Here is a 19,511-nt window from a genome sequence, read left to right as displayed (position 1 = left end):
GTTCCTTAAGGTAGATAATCAAGTAGATGTGTATGAGGTAACTGTTGACTGCTGTTCTTAAAGAAAATTAAAAGTTTTTAATTTTTGAAAGTTTAAAAGTTTAAAACTTTTAAAATTTTTAGAACTTTAAAAGTTCCTGGGCAGCATCAGATGATGCTCAGGAGGGGAAAGGTTTTGCTGTGGGGATTTTTTTTTCCCCATGTTCAGGAGGGTGAAAGGAAAGCAAAAGAAGAATCCATATATGATTTACCATGATGGTTTATCTGGGACTTTGCAATACTGTTTCTCTTCCAAAACATGTCAGTTAAAAAAAGAAGTAAAATAGAAAAAGCAGAGTAATAGTTAGAGCACAGCAGGTGAACCCAAGAAGTCATGTCCCAGCTGTGTCATTAAATGACTCAGGGAAGAACTCCAAGGGATTTATTACATTTATTACATTTATTACATTTATTACATCTGACTTTGTGGTGCCTCCCAAGAATGGCAGGTGGAGCTCAGAAGTTTGAGTGGTCACTTCAATTAATCCAATGGGGAGGAAAAAGCATTGAATTGAGTGTGCTCAGAGGTTGTAGACCTAGGCATAAAAGCTTTAAAATTGTCCTTCAAAACATTACAGTATTTAAGCAGTTGAAAATAGTGTGAATATACAGAATTGTTCTAGCCTGGATTTAACAGCCCATTTTCTAGTTCAACCTATTCTTAGTGTGATTTAAAATCTAGGTGAAATGTTTCAAATAGTCACATCTGCTGCTTTGGAAAATCAGTTTTCTATCAACCAAACCATTCCACAGAATAGGAACCATTTTTAATCATCATTTATTTTTTTTATCCTGTAATTTACATAGGTACTACAGATTGGACAATATATTTGAAACTGTATAAACATATACAAATATATTCCACTGTAAGCAAGTTGTAGTGCTTGAGATGGACCTAGATTTACCTTATAGGAGTTGAGTTTAAAAAAATAAAGCACCCCTCTGAAACCCAACAAACCCTTTAAAAAGAGGGAAAAACACACCCACAGCAAGTGAAAATGTCTTCTATACATCAGATACCATTTTATTAGTAGTCTGTGCATGTATTTACTCCTGTTCTCCCAAGGACTCTGGGGGAGGAACCTGGCCAAAGGATGTGATTCTCTTCTGGTTTCTACAGAAACTCATCTTTCTGCTTTTGCTTTTCTCTTGCAGTCTTCTTGCAAAATAGGAAAACAAAGTCTGGAAGGGCTCTTCAAAGACATGGCATTGAGTGCCACAGTGAAGGCTCTTGCTGCTGAGCCCTGTGATTTCTGTGTTACAGCTCACTCCAGTCAAGCTCTTGGCTTATCTTATCTACAAGCTGTTTCAGCTCTGTCTGGGACAGTGACATTCCTTCTGTAGTTCTTGTAACTCATACTTCCTTTTGAAGATTTATACAAGCAAGTTAGTTTGCAAATATGCCTTTTGACTTGAAAAGCAAGCTGAAGTTCAATTGCTAATAAGCTGACTGTCCTATAAACAACTCTTAATTAGACCCAAATATTTTGGTCTCTTACATAATTCTGCTTAAGGGAACTTCCTTGCTGGGCTCTTAGCAAAAGAGATGCTGTTGCTGCATGACTATAAAGCATGAACTGAGAATGGTGTCTATTACTGCTAATAATTACAGCCTGCTCTCACAGTAACCTTTCAAAGCTTGTCCTGGTCCATCTTTGTTTTGCTGTGGGGATTTTTTTTCCCAAGTAGTTTGTTTGTAAAATTTAGTACTGCATGCTACAGCTAAATGCAGTAAATTTTTCCTGCGATTCTTGAAGTTTTTTAAGGTAAAAAACTTAGCAGCACATGTGGTGTGTGTATACAGCCATAGTGGTTGAGCAGGGATTTTCTTAGGGCAGAGGGGCATGTGAGAGTTCTTGCACTTTAATTGTCTGTGCATACTTGCAAACAGAATAAACAATGTGTTTGGTGCTCTATGGTGTTAAGTTCCCTGTATTCTAACCACTGGAAGGAAGGGTTATGCTTTTTTAGTTGCTTGTTCAAATTTCAAGAGTTCTGATCAGCCACCCCAGGCAGTGTGTGGTGTCTGAGGCTGTCAGGCTGCCTTTGGACCCTCCAAGTTGATCTCTTTGTACTTGCTGCCCATTTAGAACATCAGCTTTTCCTCTCTTGGTTTACTGCTCTTACCTTCTGCTCTAGGCTGACTAAAGGGAAACTGAGATATTATTTTGTTTCCTTTCTGACCAGAAGAGATTCTAACCTTAATGACAAGACAGCTTCCACTCCAGTGCTTACAAATGTGATATTTGTGCCTGAGTGATAGTTACCCCTGAAAGCACCTCACTACACAGGTCCCAGAGGAATGGCAGCAACCAGTGATGACATCTTCACAGTGTCTTGTGCAGCAAGGAGTTGATGATGGCCTTGCTGTGACATGTTGGCACACATTTCAATATACAACCCACAGATTTGGTTCCTATACTGGAGAATCAGCTTAGTCTCAGAAATGCTGTTCATGGCAGCCCTTAAGAGATTGTGGTATAAATGAGTTACAAATTGACAGCAATGGAGCACTGAAGAGAGGCCTCCTTGAAAGGTGCAGTGCCACCTCTTTTATGGTAAGATGCCAACACAGGTGCCATTGTGAGTTTAGAGTAAAATGGGTGTTGTTACTCTCTCTGCCTGTCTGCTGCCTTGTGGTTCCATTATGCTTGATTTTTGAAGCATGATGCTTTCATTTGCATTCATAATTTTGGAAGTACACAAAGCTATCAGTTCAGCTGGCTTTGTACTTCAGAGTGCATTTTGCTCACAGGGGTCTTAGCAGGCACCAGTCCACTGAACAAGTGTTTCCTATGTACAATAGAATTAGATGTTCAATTTCTGTGAACAACAGAAAATATCATCTGTCCTGTATTGCTGATGCCCAGTGCCAGCAGGTACTTGGTAGGAATACTGAAAAGAGTGGAGGACTTGTGTTCCATTGGATGTTGTTACAAAGTTAGTCTGGTATAAAAATACATAATTTTGCCTCTATGAGCATGTACACACACAGGCTTTGAGGCTGTGGCAGTCTCATGACCTAGATTTGTGTTTGCTCAAGCTTGAATGAACCAGTTAAGAAATATCTCCAGGGAGACAGACCTTTACTAAATCATGACAGAGCTTTGCTTTTAACCATAGCACTGGCACTGACAACTTTCCTTTAACTGAAAGGGTGTGGTCCATGTCTGGGAATGTCAGTGGTGGCTGTTCACCTTTGCTTGGTTGTGAAATGCAGGTGGTTTTGGGCTGTGTGTTACCTCAGCTCACTTGGCAAGGGTGGGAAATGCACATGCCCTCATAGCACTGAGCTGACATTTTGCATTCTCTGTTTGCTTAGCATTGCACTTCAGAATATACAGATAAAATCATGGCCTTGTCAGCTCAGACACTGTAGATATGAGGGTAGGAATGGTACAAATTAATCCAGGTGAGTGGGTAAATGATCAGGGAGGTCAGTGTGCACTATCTGGTCTCCCCTCTAAATCCCCCATCTCCCTGAATTTTTATTTTGCTATTTGATTTTCTTTTATTTTATGCTTTTGGCTTGATGGTAGTTGATTCCTGTTGAAATCCTGTGATGCAAACTTCTCTCCTTGTCAGTGTTGGGAGAAGCAGCTATTTACCCTGTGTTACATGTCTCATTGTAAAATGCTTGTTGAGATGACTTTGCTGCCCCTTGCCTTGGTCTGTCTCTTGTACAGCAGCTGATGAGCCCAGTGCCACCCTCCCACTCTAGCAGAGCTGACTCTCAGGTACAATTTAGTTTCTTGGGAAGTCTTTTCTGGAATTTCTGTCATTTTGGTTTTATCATGTTATGTCAGCAAGGGATTGTGGAATGGAGACCTGTGTTGTACATTACCTGAGGCTTACATTCAGAGTGTTGGTTTGACTTGGGAAATTTTCACTAGTGTAGAGTTGGATCCTACACTGACTTAGTACTCTCTTAATGACAAAAAAATCATGGAAGCTCTCTAATTAGGGCAAATCTGAACCTGATCATATGTGTGTCATCCATCTCAATGCTTTTAACATTATAACATAGATGTATTCACAAACAGCAGACAAAACTCATTTTTGCATATTGTTCCAGAAGGCTTTTTAAGGAGCTGCTTGGGAAAGCCATTTGTTGGTGAGGCAGAAGTGGGACAAGGAAGTTTGGGAGTAAATCCACACAAAAACTGTTCATTTACTGTGGTAGCACAGAGTGTGTAGAAATTACTGTTTAGTTAGAAAATACCCTTCTAGAAATTACTGTTGGAACTGATGGAGGAAGAGGTGCAGTAGGACATGAATAAATTCATTTGTTACTCAGCTTTGGCAGTCCTACTAGATGTTGATTAGTTCTGTTTTGCTCCTCTTGAATGACACCAGGAGTAAAAGCAATTTTAAATTAATTTCCAGTGGAAATTAAGGGTGGGGGTGTTTTGGCATCAACTTTCTTCCTGTTAATTTGGGAACATTTCTCAAACAAATATGTTGGAGCTTTTGTTCAAAATATTAGTTTGTGACTTGCAGCAGGCAATTTACAGATTTATTTCATAAAACAAAATGACTTAATATCTTTTTATATATAATAATAGACTTTATATCTTTTAATGTGTAATAATAGACTTTATATCTTTTAATGTGTAATAATAGACTTAATATCTTTTTATATGTAATATAATAATAGACTTAATATCTTTTTACATGTAATAGTAGACTTAATATCTTTTTATATGTAATAATAGACTTAATATCTTTTAATGTATAATAATAGACTTAATATCTTTTTATATATAATAATAAACTTAATATCTTTTTATATATTATAATAAACTTAATATATTTTTATATATTATAATAAACTTAATATCTTTTTTATATAAGTGTTTCATCAAATAACTTTTTTTTTATGTTCAAATTGTTTCACTGAAAACACCTACTTTAGAAGATATGAAGAGATGTTTAGTTTTGTAAATATTGGTCCTTAGATTTGCAGAATTTTCAGATTTTTCTCTTCATTTTTTTCATGAAGAGAAATTATTAAAGAAAAATATTTGAACTGCTCATGGAGTATGTATGTGCTTCTAAGGGCAGAGCTTTGTAATTTATGTAAGAGCACCCAGCTCTGGTGAGCCTGTGGGCAGGCAGGGAGCTGTGGGGAGGATGCAGTAGCTCAGGTGGGCCTTGCAGGAGAGCTGGGCAATGGGTGCAGGTGTGTGCTGGAGCCTTGTCCTGCTGAGGGCCAGGGAGCAGAGCCCAGGGTGACCCAGCTGGGGCAGTGTTTGCCTCCTGCTGCCCTGCTGGAGGGGCTCCTGCCGTGGCTGAGGGTGGGTAACCACTCCTTAACCCAGAGGGACACCTTCTCCAGCTTGAAGTTACTTTTAAGAACCTTATTGCTGCCTCTTTCTTCTTTTACTTTTCAGTCCTTGATAACATCTTGGGATAATATCTTATTACTTTACTTTCTATGTTATTATCTTGGATAATATGTGCTTGAAATACTTGTACTTGTTTGCTTTGTTGGTGAGGTATCTCTGTGAGCACACCAAGGCCTGCTCATCTTAATTCAAGCACTGCTTAGAATTGTGTTTTGTTGAGATTTTCCAGAATGTGAGCCCTGTGATGGTTCAGCTCAAGGCTTTGACATGCACACTCTGATATAGATCTGCAGGCACTGCGTTCTCTGAGTTACTCTGTGGCTTTTTTAAGATCTCAAAGCTGCTGCTATTTCTCCCAAAGCTGTCAGATTCATAATTTATTATTCCAGTCTCCCACCTTACAAGCACAGATTAGTCACAGTCTGATTTAGAAATTTCCTACTTTATTACTCACAGAAAATTAGACAGTACCAAGCAAACTGTTCTGTGTAAAATTTTCTTAATTTCCAGGATCCTTTAAGAATGGTCAGCCATTCCACAGCCAGAGTGATTTTGGGGGCACAGAGAGTCCATTACTTGCACAGAGAAATATTTCAATGATGTGAATCAATGTATAGAAGATAAAGGAAATGTGGAAGATATTTTCCCCTTGTTTTTCTCGGTGATCTCAGCCCTTTTCTTGACCAAGTTCTTAGATCTTTTGAGAAAAAACAGCTGTCCTGTTCTGGCTGTTACCCAGGAGATGGAAACTGCCTATCCCATTTATTACTGAAAGCCAAATGGAGAGGTTTAGAGCCTGAGGATAATCTGGAGGAGGCAAATAAAAACCTTTCTCTTGAGTTTGAGAACATACTATTGGAGGAAGCTGGTAAGTTATGAGCTCTTTTTCAGATGAAGCATCCTTTGGTGTCTCTGAAACCAAGAACACTGAACTGAAGGAAACCAGACCCCTGATATATTTAGGTCCTTCCTTCTTTGAGTTGAATCTGACCCTAGGAAAAAAAATAGGAGTGGTGGTGGGAGGAGACAGTAACAGGTTCCCAACTTGTAAAAGTGCATTAAAGGTAACAGGGATAAATTTGTATATATTATATAGGGAAGGGAAAAAAAAAACCATTCTTGCAGGGTGGAAAACTTGTATGAAGGAGAGCAATCCAAAATGTAGAAATAGTAAAAAGAAAAGTAAAAATGGAGCAGCTTAGCTGTGGATGTTGTGGACTCCATTTTATGGAGCTTTGTCAGAATGGATTAAATGAGCATCTGGCAGGGACAGCATGGGGATGCATCATTTTACAATGCAAGGCACTTTTGATGTTCTTTCTGACACACACCTTTATGGGGTGCACCATCACAAAGTGAAAATACTAAAAAGCTGCAAACCTAAACAATGTACCTTTAAAAGAACATTCCCTGAGACACAGGAGCACTGCTTGGTTTTGAATCAGCCAGCAGAGCATTGTGGCACACTAACAGAGTGCACCTTGCTGCTAGGGAGCCATGGCCCTGTTGCCTTCACTGGAAGCTGCTGAGATGAATCCCATGGCTGGGCTGTCACTCCCAGTGGCTCCTGGCACTTCAGAAGGGACAGGAGGGAAGGGAGGGGGTGGTGGTGTTACCCTACATCAGCAGAGGAAGAGGGTGCCAAGAGCTGGATCTGAAGAAGGGCTGTGAGCAGGGGGAAAGCCTGTGGGTAAGAATGAGTGTGAGGAAACACAGGAAAACCTCGTGGTGGGTGCCTGCTCCAGGGGAGCTCCTGACAAAGTGCTGGTGCTGCTGGGGCACTGCAGCCACTCCTGCAGCTGCTGGAGACGCAGCACTGTGAGCCTGGGCAGTGCAGGAGCCTCAGGGAGTGCAGAGAGGGGACCTTGTGCAGCAGGGGAGGGACATCCCTTCAGGGGGATGCTGCCCTGCTGACCTGCAGGGCTCAGCTGGGATGCTCAGTTTGGAGCACTCTGGACTGCCAGTTGGGAGAGAGATGGGTCAGATGAAGAGGAAATTCAGGCCCCTGAACTTTAGGAAGACAAGCTTGTAGCTCTTCAAGTTAGTCACTAGGATCCCCATGGAAAGTCCTATTTAGAAACACACACATCAATTTATGCAGAAATTATTTGGGGATTCTAGTGCATTCTATATTTCTGGAGAATGGATTTAAGTTCTGAAGAGTTCTTGGAGATGGTTGTGGAAAGTCTAGTGATGGAAGAGTGGTTTGGACTGTTAAAACAGCAAGGGAAGACACTGGAGACAAAACCCAGACTATCTACAAAATGAAACAGTACAAAAAGCATCTGTAGCTTCCTGTTTCTGTAAAAAAAATGCTGTCAGATTTGGTGTAGTTTTTTAAATATAGCTGAAATGAAAAATAACTCCTTGAAGCTCTCTGTGGCTGTGCAACAGGCTAAAAACATCTATGTGGAGACTTGAGAAAAACCATAACACTGTATTGCACACTTCAGAATCTTCAGGAAAGAGTAGTTATGTGCTAAGAAAATCCTACTTTTGATGAAGTAGTTATTTTAAGCTGTTGGCCACAAGCTGGTCTAGATGATCTAATAAAAATGTGTCGAGAGAAAAAGAATTTTCTGTCAGCAGTAAATATGTTGCCAATATACCCAATAAGTGTTTTGGTTTTTTATGCACCATTTTAACCTACCTTAAAGAAAGTATGAACAGTTAGTATCTGTACGGAAGTTTTTTAAAAATAAATTTCCATTACACCAAGAAAAATACATGTTTTGGCCAGTTTCTATCTTAATGATCCTAATCAGACTTTATATAGAAGTGCAATTGAATAAATGCAATTTTACTGAACTAGTTTCATTTGTTTAATGAAAAGCTGATTATATTAAAGCATTAAATGAAAAACTAAGCAGCAATACCACTACTTCTTTTTCAGGTACTTTAGTAGGAACTTGCAGGTGACTTGGCACCATGGTGGCTCTTTCCTTGAAGATCTGTGTCCGCCAGTGCAATGTGGTGAAGACGATGCAGTTTGAGCCCTCCACGGCCGTGTACGACGCCTGCCGCGTGATCCGAGAGCGAGTGCCGGAGGCTCAGACCGGGCAGGGTGAGCTCCTCAGCCTCTCCTTCCTCACTGCACTGCTCCTCAGCCTCTCCTTCCTCACTGCATTGCTCCTCAGCTTCTCCTTCCTCACTCCATTGCTCCTCAGCCTCTCCTTCCTCACTGCACTGCTCCTCAGCCTCTCCTTCCTCACTGCATTGCTCCTCAGCTTCTCCTTCCTCCCTGCACTGCTGCTCAGCCTCTCCTTCCTCACTCCATTGCTCCTCAGCTTCTCCTTCCTCACTCCATTGCTCCTCAGCTTCTCCTTCCTCACTGCACTGCTCCTCAGCCTCTCCTTCCTCACTCCATTGCTCCTCAGCCTCTCCTTCCTCACTCCATTGCTCCTCAGCTTCTCCTTCCTCACTCCATTGCTCCTCAGCCTCTCCTTCCTCACTGCACTGCTCCTCAGCCTCTCCTTCCTCACTGCACTGCTCCTCAGCCTCTCCTTCCTCACTGCACTGCTCCTCAGCCTCTCCTTCCTCCCTGCACTGCTCCTCAGCCTCTCCTTCCTCACTCCATTGCTCCTCAGCTTCTCCTTCCTCACTCCATTGCTCCTCAGCTTCTCCTTCCTCACTCCATTGCTCCTCAGCTTCTCCTTCCTCACTCCATTGCTCCTCAGCTTCTCCTTCCTCACTCCATTGCTCCTCAGCCTCTCCTTCCTCACTGAACTGCTCCTCAGCTTCTCCTTCCTCACTGCATTGCTCCTCAGCTTCTCCTTCCTCACTCCATTGCTCCTCAGCTTCTCCTTCCTCACTCCATGGCCTGCACTGAAAATGGACATGAACCCAGAGGGCTTTTTGACACTGTCCTGTTTCTTCATTTATTTTTTATGTTGGAGAGTGTTGAATTTGCAGGCAACCCTGACATGGGAAGAGATGAGAATTTTGACTCCATGTTTCAGAAGGCTGGTTTATTATTTTATGGTATATATTATATTAAAATTAAATTATATATTTAAACCATACTAAAGGAATAGAAGAAAGGTGTGGCAGAAAGGATTTCATCAGAAGGCTAGAAAGGAATAGAAAAGAATGGAATGATAATAAAATCTTGTGACTGACCAGAGCTGGACTGTGATTGGCCATTAATTAAAAACAACCACATGAGACCAATCCCAGATGCACCTGTTGCATTCCACAGCAGCAGATAACCATTGGTTACATTTTGTTTCTGAGCCCTCTCAGCTTCTCAGGAGAAAAAGATCCTAGCAAAAGGATTTTTCATAAAATATGTCCATGACAGGAGATTTTGGTTTGGTTTTGTTTTTTTTTTAATTTACATTGTAGGGCTCTGGAGTGAAAGGAAACAAGTGCAAACAGATTTTTAAGGGACAAAAAGTAGCTGAGTTGTTGTCAAAAACCAAAACATTCCTCTGTCTGCCCTAGAAGACTCAAAACCATAGCAAAGAGCTCAAAGACCTTAGCACAAAGTCAAAGACACCTGTAGCTTTGATTTTAACCCACAGAAACATTACCAACTTTGTGTGAAGATTTACAAACCATAAAAGTTTAAGTAAAATTATAGCTAACTTGTCACAAAGTGAAAAAGTAAAATTTTAAAGTTTTTAAAATAGAAGTTCAAAAAGCAAAATAAAAAAATCTAAATATATCCTGTCTTCTTCTTATTGACCTCCATCTTCTGCTGTAATAGTGACACTTCTAAATTAGTTTAAAGACAAACTGTCTAACATAAATAATAAGTATTAAAAAATTACTATAAATAAAGTACACACAGTTTCTAGTATAAAAAACTAACACCTCCCCAAAAGCAGTCAGTGTGCCTCAACCCAACCTGCTCAACAAACCTCAACAAGTCAAAAAAAGAATGTATTAAATAAAAAAATAAACAACCTTAAAAACCAAAGCTAAAAAATCTTGATTTCTTCTTCAGTTGCAAAGCTAAAAAAGAAAACCAACTCTTTAATACCTCAAAAGCCATTTCAGCAACACAAACCCCAAGATTGGCTTCCCTGGGTGGGCACGACTCTTTGAGCTCCTTGCTGGGGTTTTGAGTCTTCTAGGGCAGTCAAAGAAATGTTTTGGGTTTTGACAGTTGTTTTGCTTCCTTTTGTCCTGACAAAGGTTTTCCTACAATGGATGTTTTTAGATTTCTTCAATAAATATCTGGTTTGCCTTAAAGATGAGAAATTGCTCTCCTGCTTGGAGAGCATTTTTTGTTTGGTATTTTCTACTTAAAGCAGTGTTTCTGGCAATGTGTTCTAAGAAAATCTGTGCAGACTTATTTTATGCCTCAGCAAAGGAAGTGACAGCATGAGTTACAGAAGAATGGCTGGGTACCTCCAAAATGTGCAAAGAGAAATGTTGGAAACTGGTTAGTAACTGAAATCACCCTGCTGTGCATACCATAGGTACCATGGTAGCCAAATGTAACTCCCTGTACCTATTGAGCAAATTAGGTGAGTACAGGGAGTGCAGTGAATACTGGGAAACACCATGGACAAAAGATCTGGTTTTAACACAGCCAGAGTTGTCCAAAAATTCAGATACTTCAAAGCCCTTTGGTGCTGCATTTTATATAATGCTACCAGAATGTAATTCTTAAAGCAGCTTGTTTATTGGGGTTTAAGCTCTCAAACTCTACAGCCATTTCAAAAATCTTGTTAGGAAAACTTACTAGTAATGGACTTTATTACTGTTACTGAGAATTGCTTCTTCTTTGCAGGAGTCCTTTGGAAATCTAGCCACAGAGCTTCAGTTTTCAGATAAAAGTTGTGCACTTTTACCCTGCTGGTCTCTCCAGGCAGTGATTGTAGACAGCTGTTGAATTTGGAGAAGTTGAGTGATAAATATCCCTGAACATGATGAACCTCAAAGAAAAGCCAAGGAGTTCTCAGATTTTATAGTGGGGCTTTTTCTTTGCTTATGATTGCAGTGCACTTCAAGTCTTCAATAAAGGATTGAGTGATGAACAGAAATGTTTCCACCACATCCTTTCCCTTTTTTGGTGGCTGTTAAAATGTGTGTTTGCCTGTTAGTTCAGGAGACTCACAGTGGTGCAGTACAGTTGACAAACTGGATCTGCACAATGAAAAATGTCCTTATGGCTGTCAGCTGTGCACATTCCACTCCTCCCATGAGCCTGGTCCCAGCACAGAGGTGGCCACGATGTTCATGTGCTCTTGCACAGCTCCTGCTGTTTCATTTCCAGGTGCATGCACCACAAATGAGTGTCAGAGCAGTCTGTGCTTCCTTGGTGCTCTGCTTCTAAAGGTCACAACCTATTTATAGGCACAAATTCTAGAATCTTACAGAAGTGATTCTGTATTGAATCTGTATCAGAAATATCTCTATATGTACAGATCACTTGACCTTTCAGGGCAGTTTTTAATTAAGGCCAGCAGGCCTTAGTCAATTCCAAAGTTTGTCATCTTACTTAGTTGTTTATGGAAGGGTTCTTCCTTTTAAATTGGGTATCTGTAAGTCACTTGCACTTCTATCAATTATGTTTCAGGTCTTTTATATAATTGCATAAGTAATCATGTGTTTAAGGTAAATGCTGTTAAATGTAAATTATTGCTATGCATGGCATTTAAGGATGAAATATTATCAGAAAATTGTGGGTATTTTTACCTGGCTTTGTGGCCCAAGGGTCCTGACACGTGGCTGACAGTAACCAGGTGGTTACTGCACTGCTGGCCATAGCAAGGGGCATTAGCTTAACCTGCAGAGCTGCCAGCAGAGCAGGCTCAGCTGCTGCATGGTTGATTGTTGTTTGTGAAGTGTAATCTGTATTGGTCCTTCATGCATATGGATAGGCCTTAAATTAACAGTCATGATGCTTCATTTTGTGTATCTGGAGTTGAGTCTTTGAAACCTGAACCTGGGTTTGGTTTTGTGTGGCAGTGAAAATTTTATCATTTACTCCTGAAAGAATCAATTGGCATAGTTTAGCTTTCAAAAGATACAAGTTTTTGCTGTGTTTGCCATTGGTATAACTCTAGAAGCCTTGTATATTTTTAAATATCAAAACCTGAATCACCTACCCAAAAGATTCCCAAGTTTATAATAAACTCATTTTGTGGAGGGTTGAAAGCAAACTGTGTTTTGAAAATAGAACTGCTGCCTGAAATAGTACACTGTGGTTAAGGCCAAACTTGCTTGTATTTTTGGTTAGTCAATTCCAAAGCAGGACCTGTGAGCATTTAAAACAGGTTGTCTCAAAAAAAAGTAGTTATAAATATAATACACAGTAGATGTGACATGTGAAGATGTAATGGCATAGTGAAGCTTTTTTCCAAGCCTTCTGTAAAGCCTAATGTACCCTGCTATCTGCTGCTAAACTAAATTTTTCATGAAGCACAGAAAAATATTCTATCCAAGTTTACTAGGAATGGAAAGTAAGTGCAATGTAGGCTTAACCCTGAATTTGAATAGGCCTGAATAAATCCATGTTGGCTTTCTTAGCTTTGGTGTTTTTCAATGTGTCTCTGTCTGTTCTGTCCCACAGCCTCTGACTATGGATTGTTCCTGTCAGATGATGACCCAAGGAAAGGGATCTGGCTGGAGGCTGGGAGGACCCTGGATTACTACATGCTGAGAAATGGGGTATGCTGCAGGGCTCTGGCTTCCTGCATCACCACGCTCTTAGAAATCTTGTTTCCTAAACAGCAAGAAGAATGTTTAGCATTTGGAGGGCTGGGAGGCTCTGAGTCTGTTCCTGAGCTTGACCTGGTCCTTGTCCTTGCTGTGCCTCAGAGATCAGTTTTTTCCTGCTCTCAGGTTGTGACTGTGGTCAGTAGTGTCTCCAGAGAATGATTAACAGAAAGTTGAAAAATAGCTTTGGTTATATCCTTTCTATTTGATGTGACCTTGTGTTAGAGGTGGTTTCTTGTATCCTGGAGGTGGTGAGGCCACACTGGCTCACGTTCTGGCCAGCTTGCTGCACCCACAGCATTGCAGTCCTTTGGAAATGCTGGGCTGCATTTCACAGCACAAGGGTGCTTTATCTGTCCTGCCACTTAGAACAATCCTTGAAAAATGACATTGGCAGATGTAAAAGCAGTCACTGCTCAAGTTTATTAAATGAGTACCTTTGCCTACACTGCAACAAAGGGAAAATCCAGCTTGGAGGGTGGGGAGGGAATCCTGTTTTAGGCATCTAAGGTAGTGCTTTGGCTTGGGTTGGCTTCCAGAAGCATTTAGAAACAGCTGTGTTTGCTTCCTAGGATATATTGGAGTACAAAAAGAAACAGAGACCTCAGAAAATACGTATGTTGGATGGTTCAGTGAAAACAGTCATGGTGGATGATTCTAAAACAGTGGGTGAATTGCTGGTTACCATTTGCAGCAGGATAGGTAAGGTTTTGGGACCTACATGCTTAAGAATTTGTTCTTCTGTCATATTTAAATTTTGATTGTTAGGATGTTCTGTGGCTAGAAATCAGCATACATGTGAAAAATTTAAATTTGTTTTAAGTTACTACTTACCAAACACTTTCTTGAAGCCTGTTGTCCAGGTTTTATCAAAGTCTGTAGAGAGTCAGCTGTATCCTTAGACTTCAGGATTTAGCAGTTGAAGGCACAAAGTTATCCAACAGTACAGGTACCAATTTTTTGTTGTACATTACATTTATGTACTCTTTCCTGCTATGAGATAAAGGTTTAGAACTGAATTTATACTCAATGTTAATTGGATAAAAGAGGAACATTGCTGACCTTGAAATGTACCCAAGCTTAGGACTTTGTGTTGTTATGATTGAGTTGATCACAGAATTGTATCATTTGTAAAAATGCATACAGAAGCCATCCAGAGCAGCTGGTCAAAAATGTGTGATGGTGCTTATAGTCTGTCTCAAAACATAGCTAAATAGACATTTTTTAAAACAAATTTGTATTTAATACATGTACTGTAAGTGTGCATCCAACATGGATTGATTTAAGTCTTAAAACTGCTTAAATCTCATTTAGAGTTCAAGCAACCTTAATTTGATTTATATGACTTTACTTGGAAAGGGAATAATCTATTTCAGTTTTGAGGTTTTGTATGTTGGATTCTAATGTGCTGTAACTAATTCACCTCAAAAATTAGTTTGATTTATTTTCATGAATGTGGTCATGTAGGTGAGCATTTAATTTGCTCACAATAACATAAACATGCTTTCCTAAACAGTACAGAAAAATCAAACAGAACAAAGAAATTGGAACAACTTAGCATATATGCTAAATATTTTGAACTGATTTTTGATTCAGTTTCATGGAAAATTCAGAGGAAGAGTTGAGTCATAGCACTTAAAAAAAAAAAATCATGAATTTCACATGGTTTCTGTTCCTCAGTTGGCTCTGCCACATTTCTTTTACATCACAGGCAAGCTGAAATTACTCAGTCCTCAGGAAGCAATTGTAGGCATCCATGAATGGAAATTTACTATAGCCTGTCCCCATTTTTGAATTCACAGTTATTTTACATTCCATCATGTTTTTAAACTGGCAGCTTCTCTTGGGTAGGCAGCAGAAATAAAAAAACCTTATACTTAATAGCTTTCTGCAAGTGGCAAATGCAGCATATGACAAAGAAATCATGTATTGGAAAGATGAGGTCAGATATTGGATTTATTTATAATTCCAGGAATAACAAATTATGAGGAATATTCATTAATCCAGGAGAGCATCGAAGAGAAGAAAGAGGAGAGTACAGGAACACTTAAGAAAGACAGGACCCTGTTACGTGATGAAAGAAAAATGGAAAAACTCAAGGCAAAGCTTCATACAGATGATGATTGTGAGTAAAGTACTCCAGGGTAATTCTTTGATGAATATCTTGGCACAGCATGATGCAAAGCAGCCATGCAGTGGCCCTTCAGTGTGTTTCAGTTGGCTCCTGGCTGTATTTTGCATCCCTTTTTTATGTAGTGCTGTCTGCAATTGAGTCTTTTTTAAATGAAGTGAATGGGCAAGTGTGAGAGTGAGCAGCTGTCCTGAGGTGCATTTTGGTGTGTGTTTGGTAGGGGCATTCCAGCTTCAGTGGGAAGGGTTGTTTTTGTCCCTTCCTTGAAGAATAATTGATGCCTACTGAAAGCCATCAAAAGGTAGTTTTGTCTTTGAAAGTATAAGTTTGAACTGTAAGTGAAATTTGCCAAAGAATTACGACAGTATTTGATTTGGTTTGTGTGCTAAGTCATGATAACTATTTTTTATATTTTACTGTACTAAGTCATGATAACTATTTTTTATATTTTACTGTAAGACACTAAGGTTAACTGTAAGTGGCAGGAAGATGTTTTAAAATTGTGTTCAGGGATAAGAAAGGTAAACAGAATCATGTGTTTTAGAGGTAAAATGTGGTAAACTTATTTTGTTGTGAAGTTTTAAAGATACAAATTTACTAGTAAGACATTACTGTAGTTGTTTCTTCAATATTAACAATGTTTATGCTGTAGTATATCCTTGTTCCTCAGCAGTGCTGTTTTACAGTTCTCATTTGTAGCAAAGCTTCAGCACTTCTGACTAGCACCAGAAATGAAAGTAACATTTCTTGTGGAATTTTTCCCCACAGTGGAAATGCCAGTTATGCCATGGGTTTGACAAGGGCTGTGACACTGCAGCAGTGTGGGTTCAACAGAGTGTGCATGGCTGTGCCTCTGTTGAACTGGCTGGATCCCAGTTTCCCCAGTGGAAATGCCCATTATCCCATGAATTTCCCAGGGGCTGTGTGGGTTTTACAGTGTCCTGGCTGTGCCTGTGTTGCAGTGAACTGGCTGGATGCCAGTTCCCCCAGTGGAAATGCCCATTATGCCATGAATTCCACAAGGGCTGTGTGGGTTTTACAGTGTCCTGGCTGTGCCTCTGTTGAACTGGCTGGGTCCCAGTTCCCCCAGTGGAAATGCCCATTATCCCATGAATTCCACAAGGTTATGTGGGTTTTGCAGTGTCCTGGCTGTGCCTCTGTTGCAGTGAACTGGCTGGATCCCAGTTCCCCCAGTGGAAATGCCCATTATCCCATGAATTCCACAAGGTTGTGTGGGTTTTGCAGTGTCCTGGCTGTGCCTCTGTTGCAGTGAACTGGCTGGATCCCAGTTCCCCCAGTGGAAATGCCCATTATCCCATGAATTCCACAAGGTTATGTGGGTTTTACAGTGTCCTGGCTGTGCCTCTGTTGAACTGGCTGGGTCCCAGTTCCCCCAGTGGAAATGCCCATTATCCCATGAATTCCACAAGGTTATGTGGGTTTTGCAGTGTCCTGGCTGTGCCTCTGTTGCAGTGAACTGGCTGGATCCCAGTTCCCCCAGTGGAAATGCCCATTATCCCATGAATTCCACAAGGTTGTGTGGGTTTTGCAGTGTCCTGGCTGTGCCTCTGTTGCAGTGAACTGGCTGGATCCCAGTTCCCCCAGTGGAAATGCCCATTATCCCATGAATTCCACAGGGGCTGTGTGGGTTTTACAGTGTCCTGGCTGTGCCTCTGTTGAACTGGCTGGGTCCCAGTTCCCCCAGTGGAAATGCCCATTATCCCATGAATTCCACAAGGTTATGTGGGTTTTGCAGTGTCCTGGCTGTGCCTCTGTTGCAGTGAACTGGCTGGATCCCAGTTCCCCCAGTGGAAATGCCCATTATCCCATGAACTCCACAAGGGTTCTGTGGGTTTTGCAGTGTCCTGGCTGTGCCTCTGTTGCAGTGAACTGGCTGGATGCCAGTTCCCCCAGTGGAAATGCCCATTATCCCATGAATTCCACAGGGGCTGTGTGGGTTTTACAGTGTCCTGGCTGTGCCTCTGTTGCAGTGAACTGGCTGGATCACAGCCGCACCTTCCGCGAGCAAGGAGTGGATGAGAATGAGACGCTGCTCTTGAGACGAAAGTTCTTCTATTCAGACCAGAATGTAGATTCAAGAGATCCTGTTCAGCTGAATTTGCTCTATGTTCAGGTACAGTGCTTTCTACCTTGTCTGAGGAAACCCCCATGTAGGTTAATTAGAAAAAATACAGTGCTCATATACTCCATCTTCTAGAATTCCAGTTCTGGATGTGCTTTAGTTTTGCTCTTTTGTCTAGCCCTCCAAAAACATGTGATAGTGCAGAGGCTTTGCTGATTTTTTTAATCCAATGCTTTGAACCCAGTAATGGACACTGAGCCAAAAATCCACTGGCTTTCACATCCTGCTTCCTTAAAATTGGTATGTGTCTTTAATCCCAAGTTGCTCCTTTTAGTTCTTCTCCTCTTCTTTTCTCTGGACGGTGCTCTCTGTGTCATGTGGAACTTCAGGCCAGTCTTGTGAACAGCTTTCTGTTTCTCATGTCTGCCTGTTCAGTGAGACTCCTTTCTAATCTTCAGCACACAAGGCTGGCAGGCTTTCCATCAGGAGGGACCATGTCATGTAACACAGTAGGATTCCATCTGGACAGGTTTCCTAAACTCTCTGAGGGACTGTGCATACCTTAGCAAAGCCAGGAGCTTTATGGAGAAGATAGTATTTAACTGAAGGTGCCATTGCAATTGCCTGCAATTCAGTCTGAAAAAAAAAAAAAAGTAGGCTTTAAATTCTTTGTTAAAGTTTTGGGGTCTTTTTACAAAGAAAAAATTGACAGTTTGATGGAATGTGCTGTTGTTATACCTGATATTGCTATAAATTACATTTTAAAAATCTGAGGCAAAAGGTAAGGCTGTTCTATTGCTTGTAGAACAGCAGCAGCTTTTTGAAGTATTTGAGAAGACTATCACACTGAGCTGTTCTCCTGCCACTGAAATCTTTAATCCAGGCTGGTGTGACAGGCTGTGTTGATAATGCTTTGTCAATGCTTTGTCTATGGGTGGGTGAGTCTTCTGCTGCCAGAGCTATGAAATCTGTCATCTTCAATGACCACTGCATTTACACAGAAGGAAGAAAAATGCTGTGGGCCTGTCCTATTGCCATCTCTGTAACAATAATTTTGTTTTTACCTTTATAATTATGGAGATCTCTCTCCCTCCTCTATGAGACAGTGGCATGAAAGCTTTTCAATGTGAGCATTGGCACACACATGCATCTGTACATGTGTGTGCACATACACAGAAGTGCATGTGCAGGTTGGACTTTATTTACACATGCATCAGGAAATGGCTGTCACATTCTCTTTTAGATCAAAGCTGATACAATCACAGCTTCAGGAAGTCTCCATAGATACTCACCATGAAATAATCTAGCCCTTTGTTTTATTAGTCACATACACATCCAGAATGGAATAATAAAGACATTCAGAAGGCAAAGGGTGTGCTGCTGGCTGTATTGAAGCTTTCAAGGAATTGAAGGTGGGTTCAGCTGTTTGGGTGTCTCTAACACATCTTTGGTTGTCTCCTCTAGGCTCGTGATGACATTCTGAATGGCTCCCATCCTGTCTCCTTTGAGAAGGCTTGTGAATTCGGAGGCTTTCAAGCACAGATCCAGTTTGGACCTCATGTAGAACACAAACATAAACCTGGATTTTTAGAGTAAACACTTCTAACTTCTAAATTTGGGTGACCTCAAGTGTAACTAATGTTGAGTTGTCACAGATTAAGCACATTTTATTACTCCAAGCAGAGGTAATCAGATTCAGTGTATTTTCACTAGCAAATCTCCCAGTGAAAGGAGCTTTATTGCACAAATCAGCAGCCTCAGCTGATGAGGGGACCTTTGGCAGTGGCTTATTAGACAGCACTAATAAGGACACTGGCTCCTCCCAGAGTGCCTGTTAAGTACACACTTAGTACCAGGAGAGTACAAGAGTGGGAAGAGGTTTTGTCATTTGAATAAAGTGAATACTCCTGTGTGTAGAAATTAAATTTTCCAAACTTTTCAGTGGCATTAACGACTTGGTCAGATTCAGCCTCTCATGGTGTTGTATGAATGGAATTCTGGACCTGTGCTCTTTGTTTCAGGCATGGACAGAAGTCCTGCTCACAAGTCCTGTGGCTCATCCTTTAATCTTTATATCTTTATTGTGACACTTAATTTACTGCTGTCAGGAGGGCAAGTTAAGTCTGGCTGACATTTGGATGTCCCATTTTTCTACTGATTTGGATATTCTGATTGGCTTACCTGCAGTAGAATTAACCAAGGGCTGAAGTTTGAGGAAGGCAATGTAGGAAGGTTCAAGA

General features: G+C 40.7%; 1 protein-coding gene across 2 annotated transcripts in view; it reads left to right on the top strand.

Annotated features, from left to right (window-relative positions):
• The window catches only part of TLN2 (talin 2), a 146,589-nt gene that overhangs the window by 46,202 nt on the left and 80,876 nt on the right, over positions 1 to 19,511 (top strand). For both annotated transcript variants that reach the window (XM_071442013.1, XM_071442014.1), the window contains 6 exons: positions 8,280 to 8,450; positions 12,912 to 13,009; positions 13,630 to 13,759; positions 15,030 to 15,182; positions 17,180 to 17,322; positions 18,736 to 18,863. In XM_071442013.1, the coding sequence (XP_071298114.1) occupies positions 8,315 to 8,450; positions 12,912 to 13,009; positions 13,630 to 13,759; positions 15,030 to 15,182; positions 17,180 to 17,322; positions 18,736 to 18,863 (788 nt within the window). In that variant the 5' untranslated portion in view covers positions 8,280 to 8,314. The remainder of the gene's footprint in view (positions 1 to 8,279; positions 8,451 to 12,911; positions 13,010 to 13,629; positions 13,760 to 15,029; positions 15,183 to 17,179; positions 17,323 to 18,735; positions 18,864 to 19,511) is intronic.

Source organism: Agelaius tricolor, unplaced genomic scaffold (genome assembly GCF_023055355.1).
Source record: "Agelaius tricolor isolate 1412-34295 unplaced genomic scaffold, bAgeTri1.0.p SCAF_16, whole genome shotgun sequence".
In the NCBI taxonomy this organism is placed as follows: Eukaryota; Metazoa; Chordata; class Aves; order Passeriformes; family Icteridae; genus Agelaius; species Agelaius tricolor.
The sequence above is the reverse complement of the archived record's forward strand: the minus strand, read 5'-3'. Positions and strand labels throughout refer to the sequence as shown.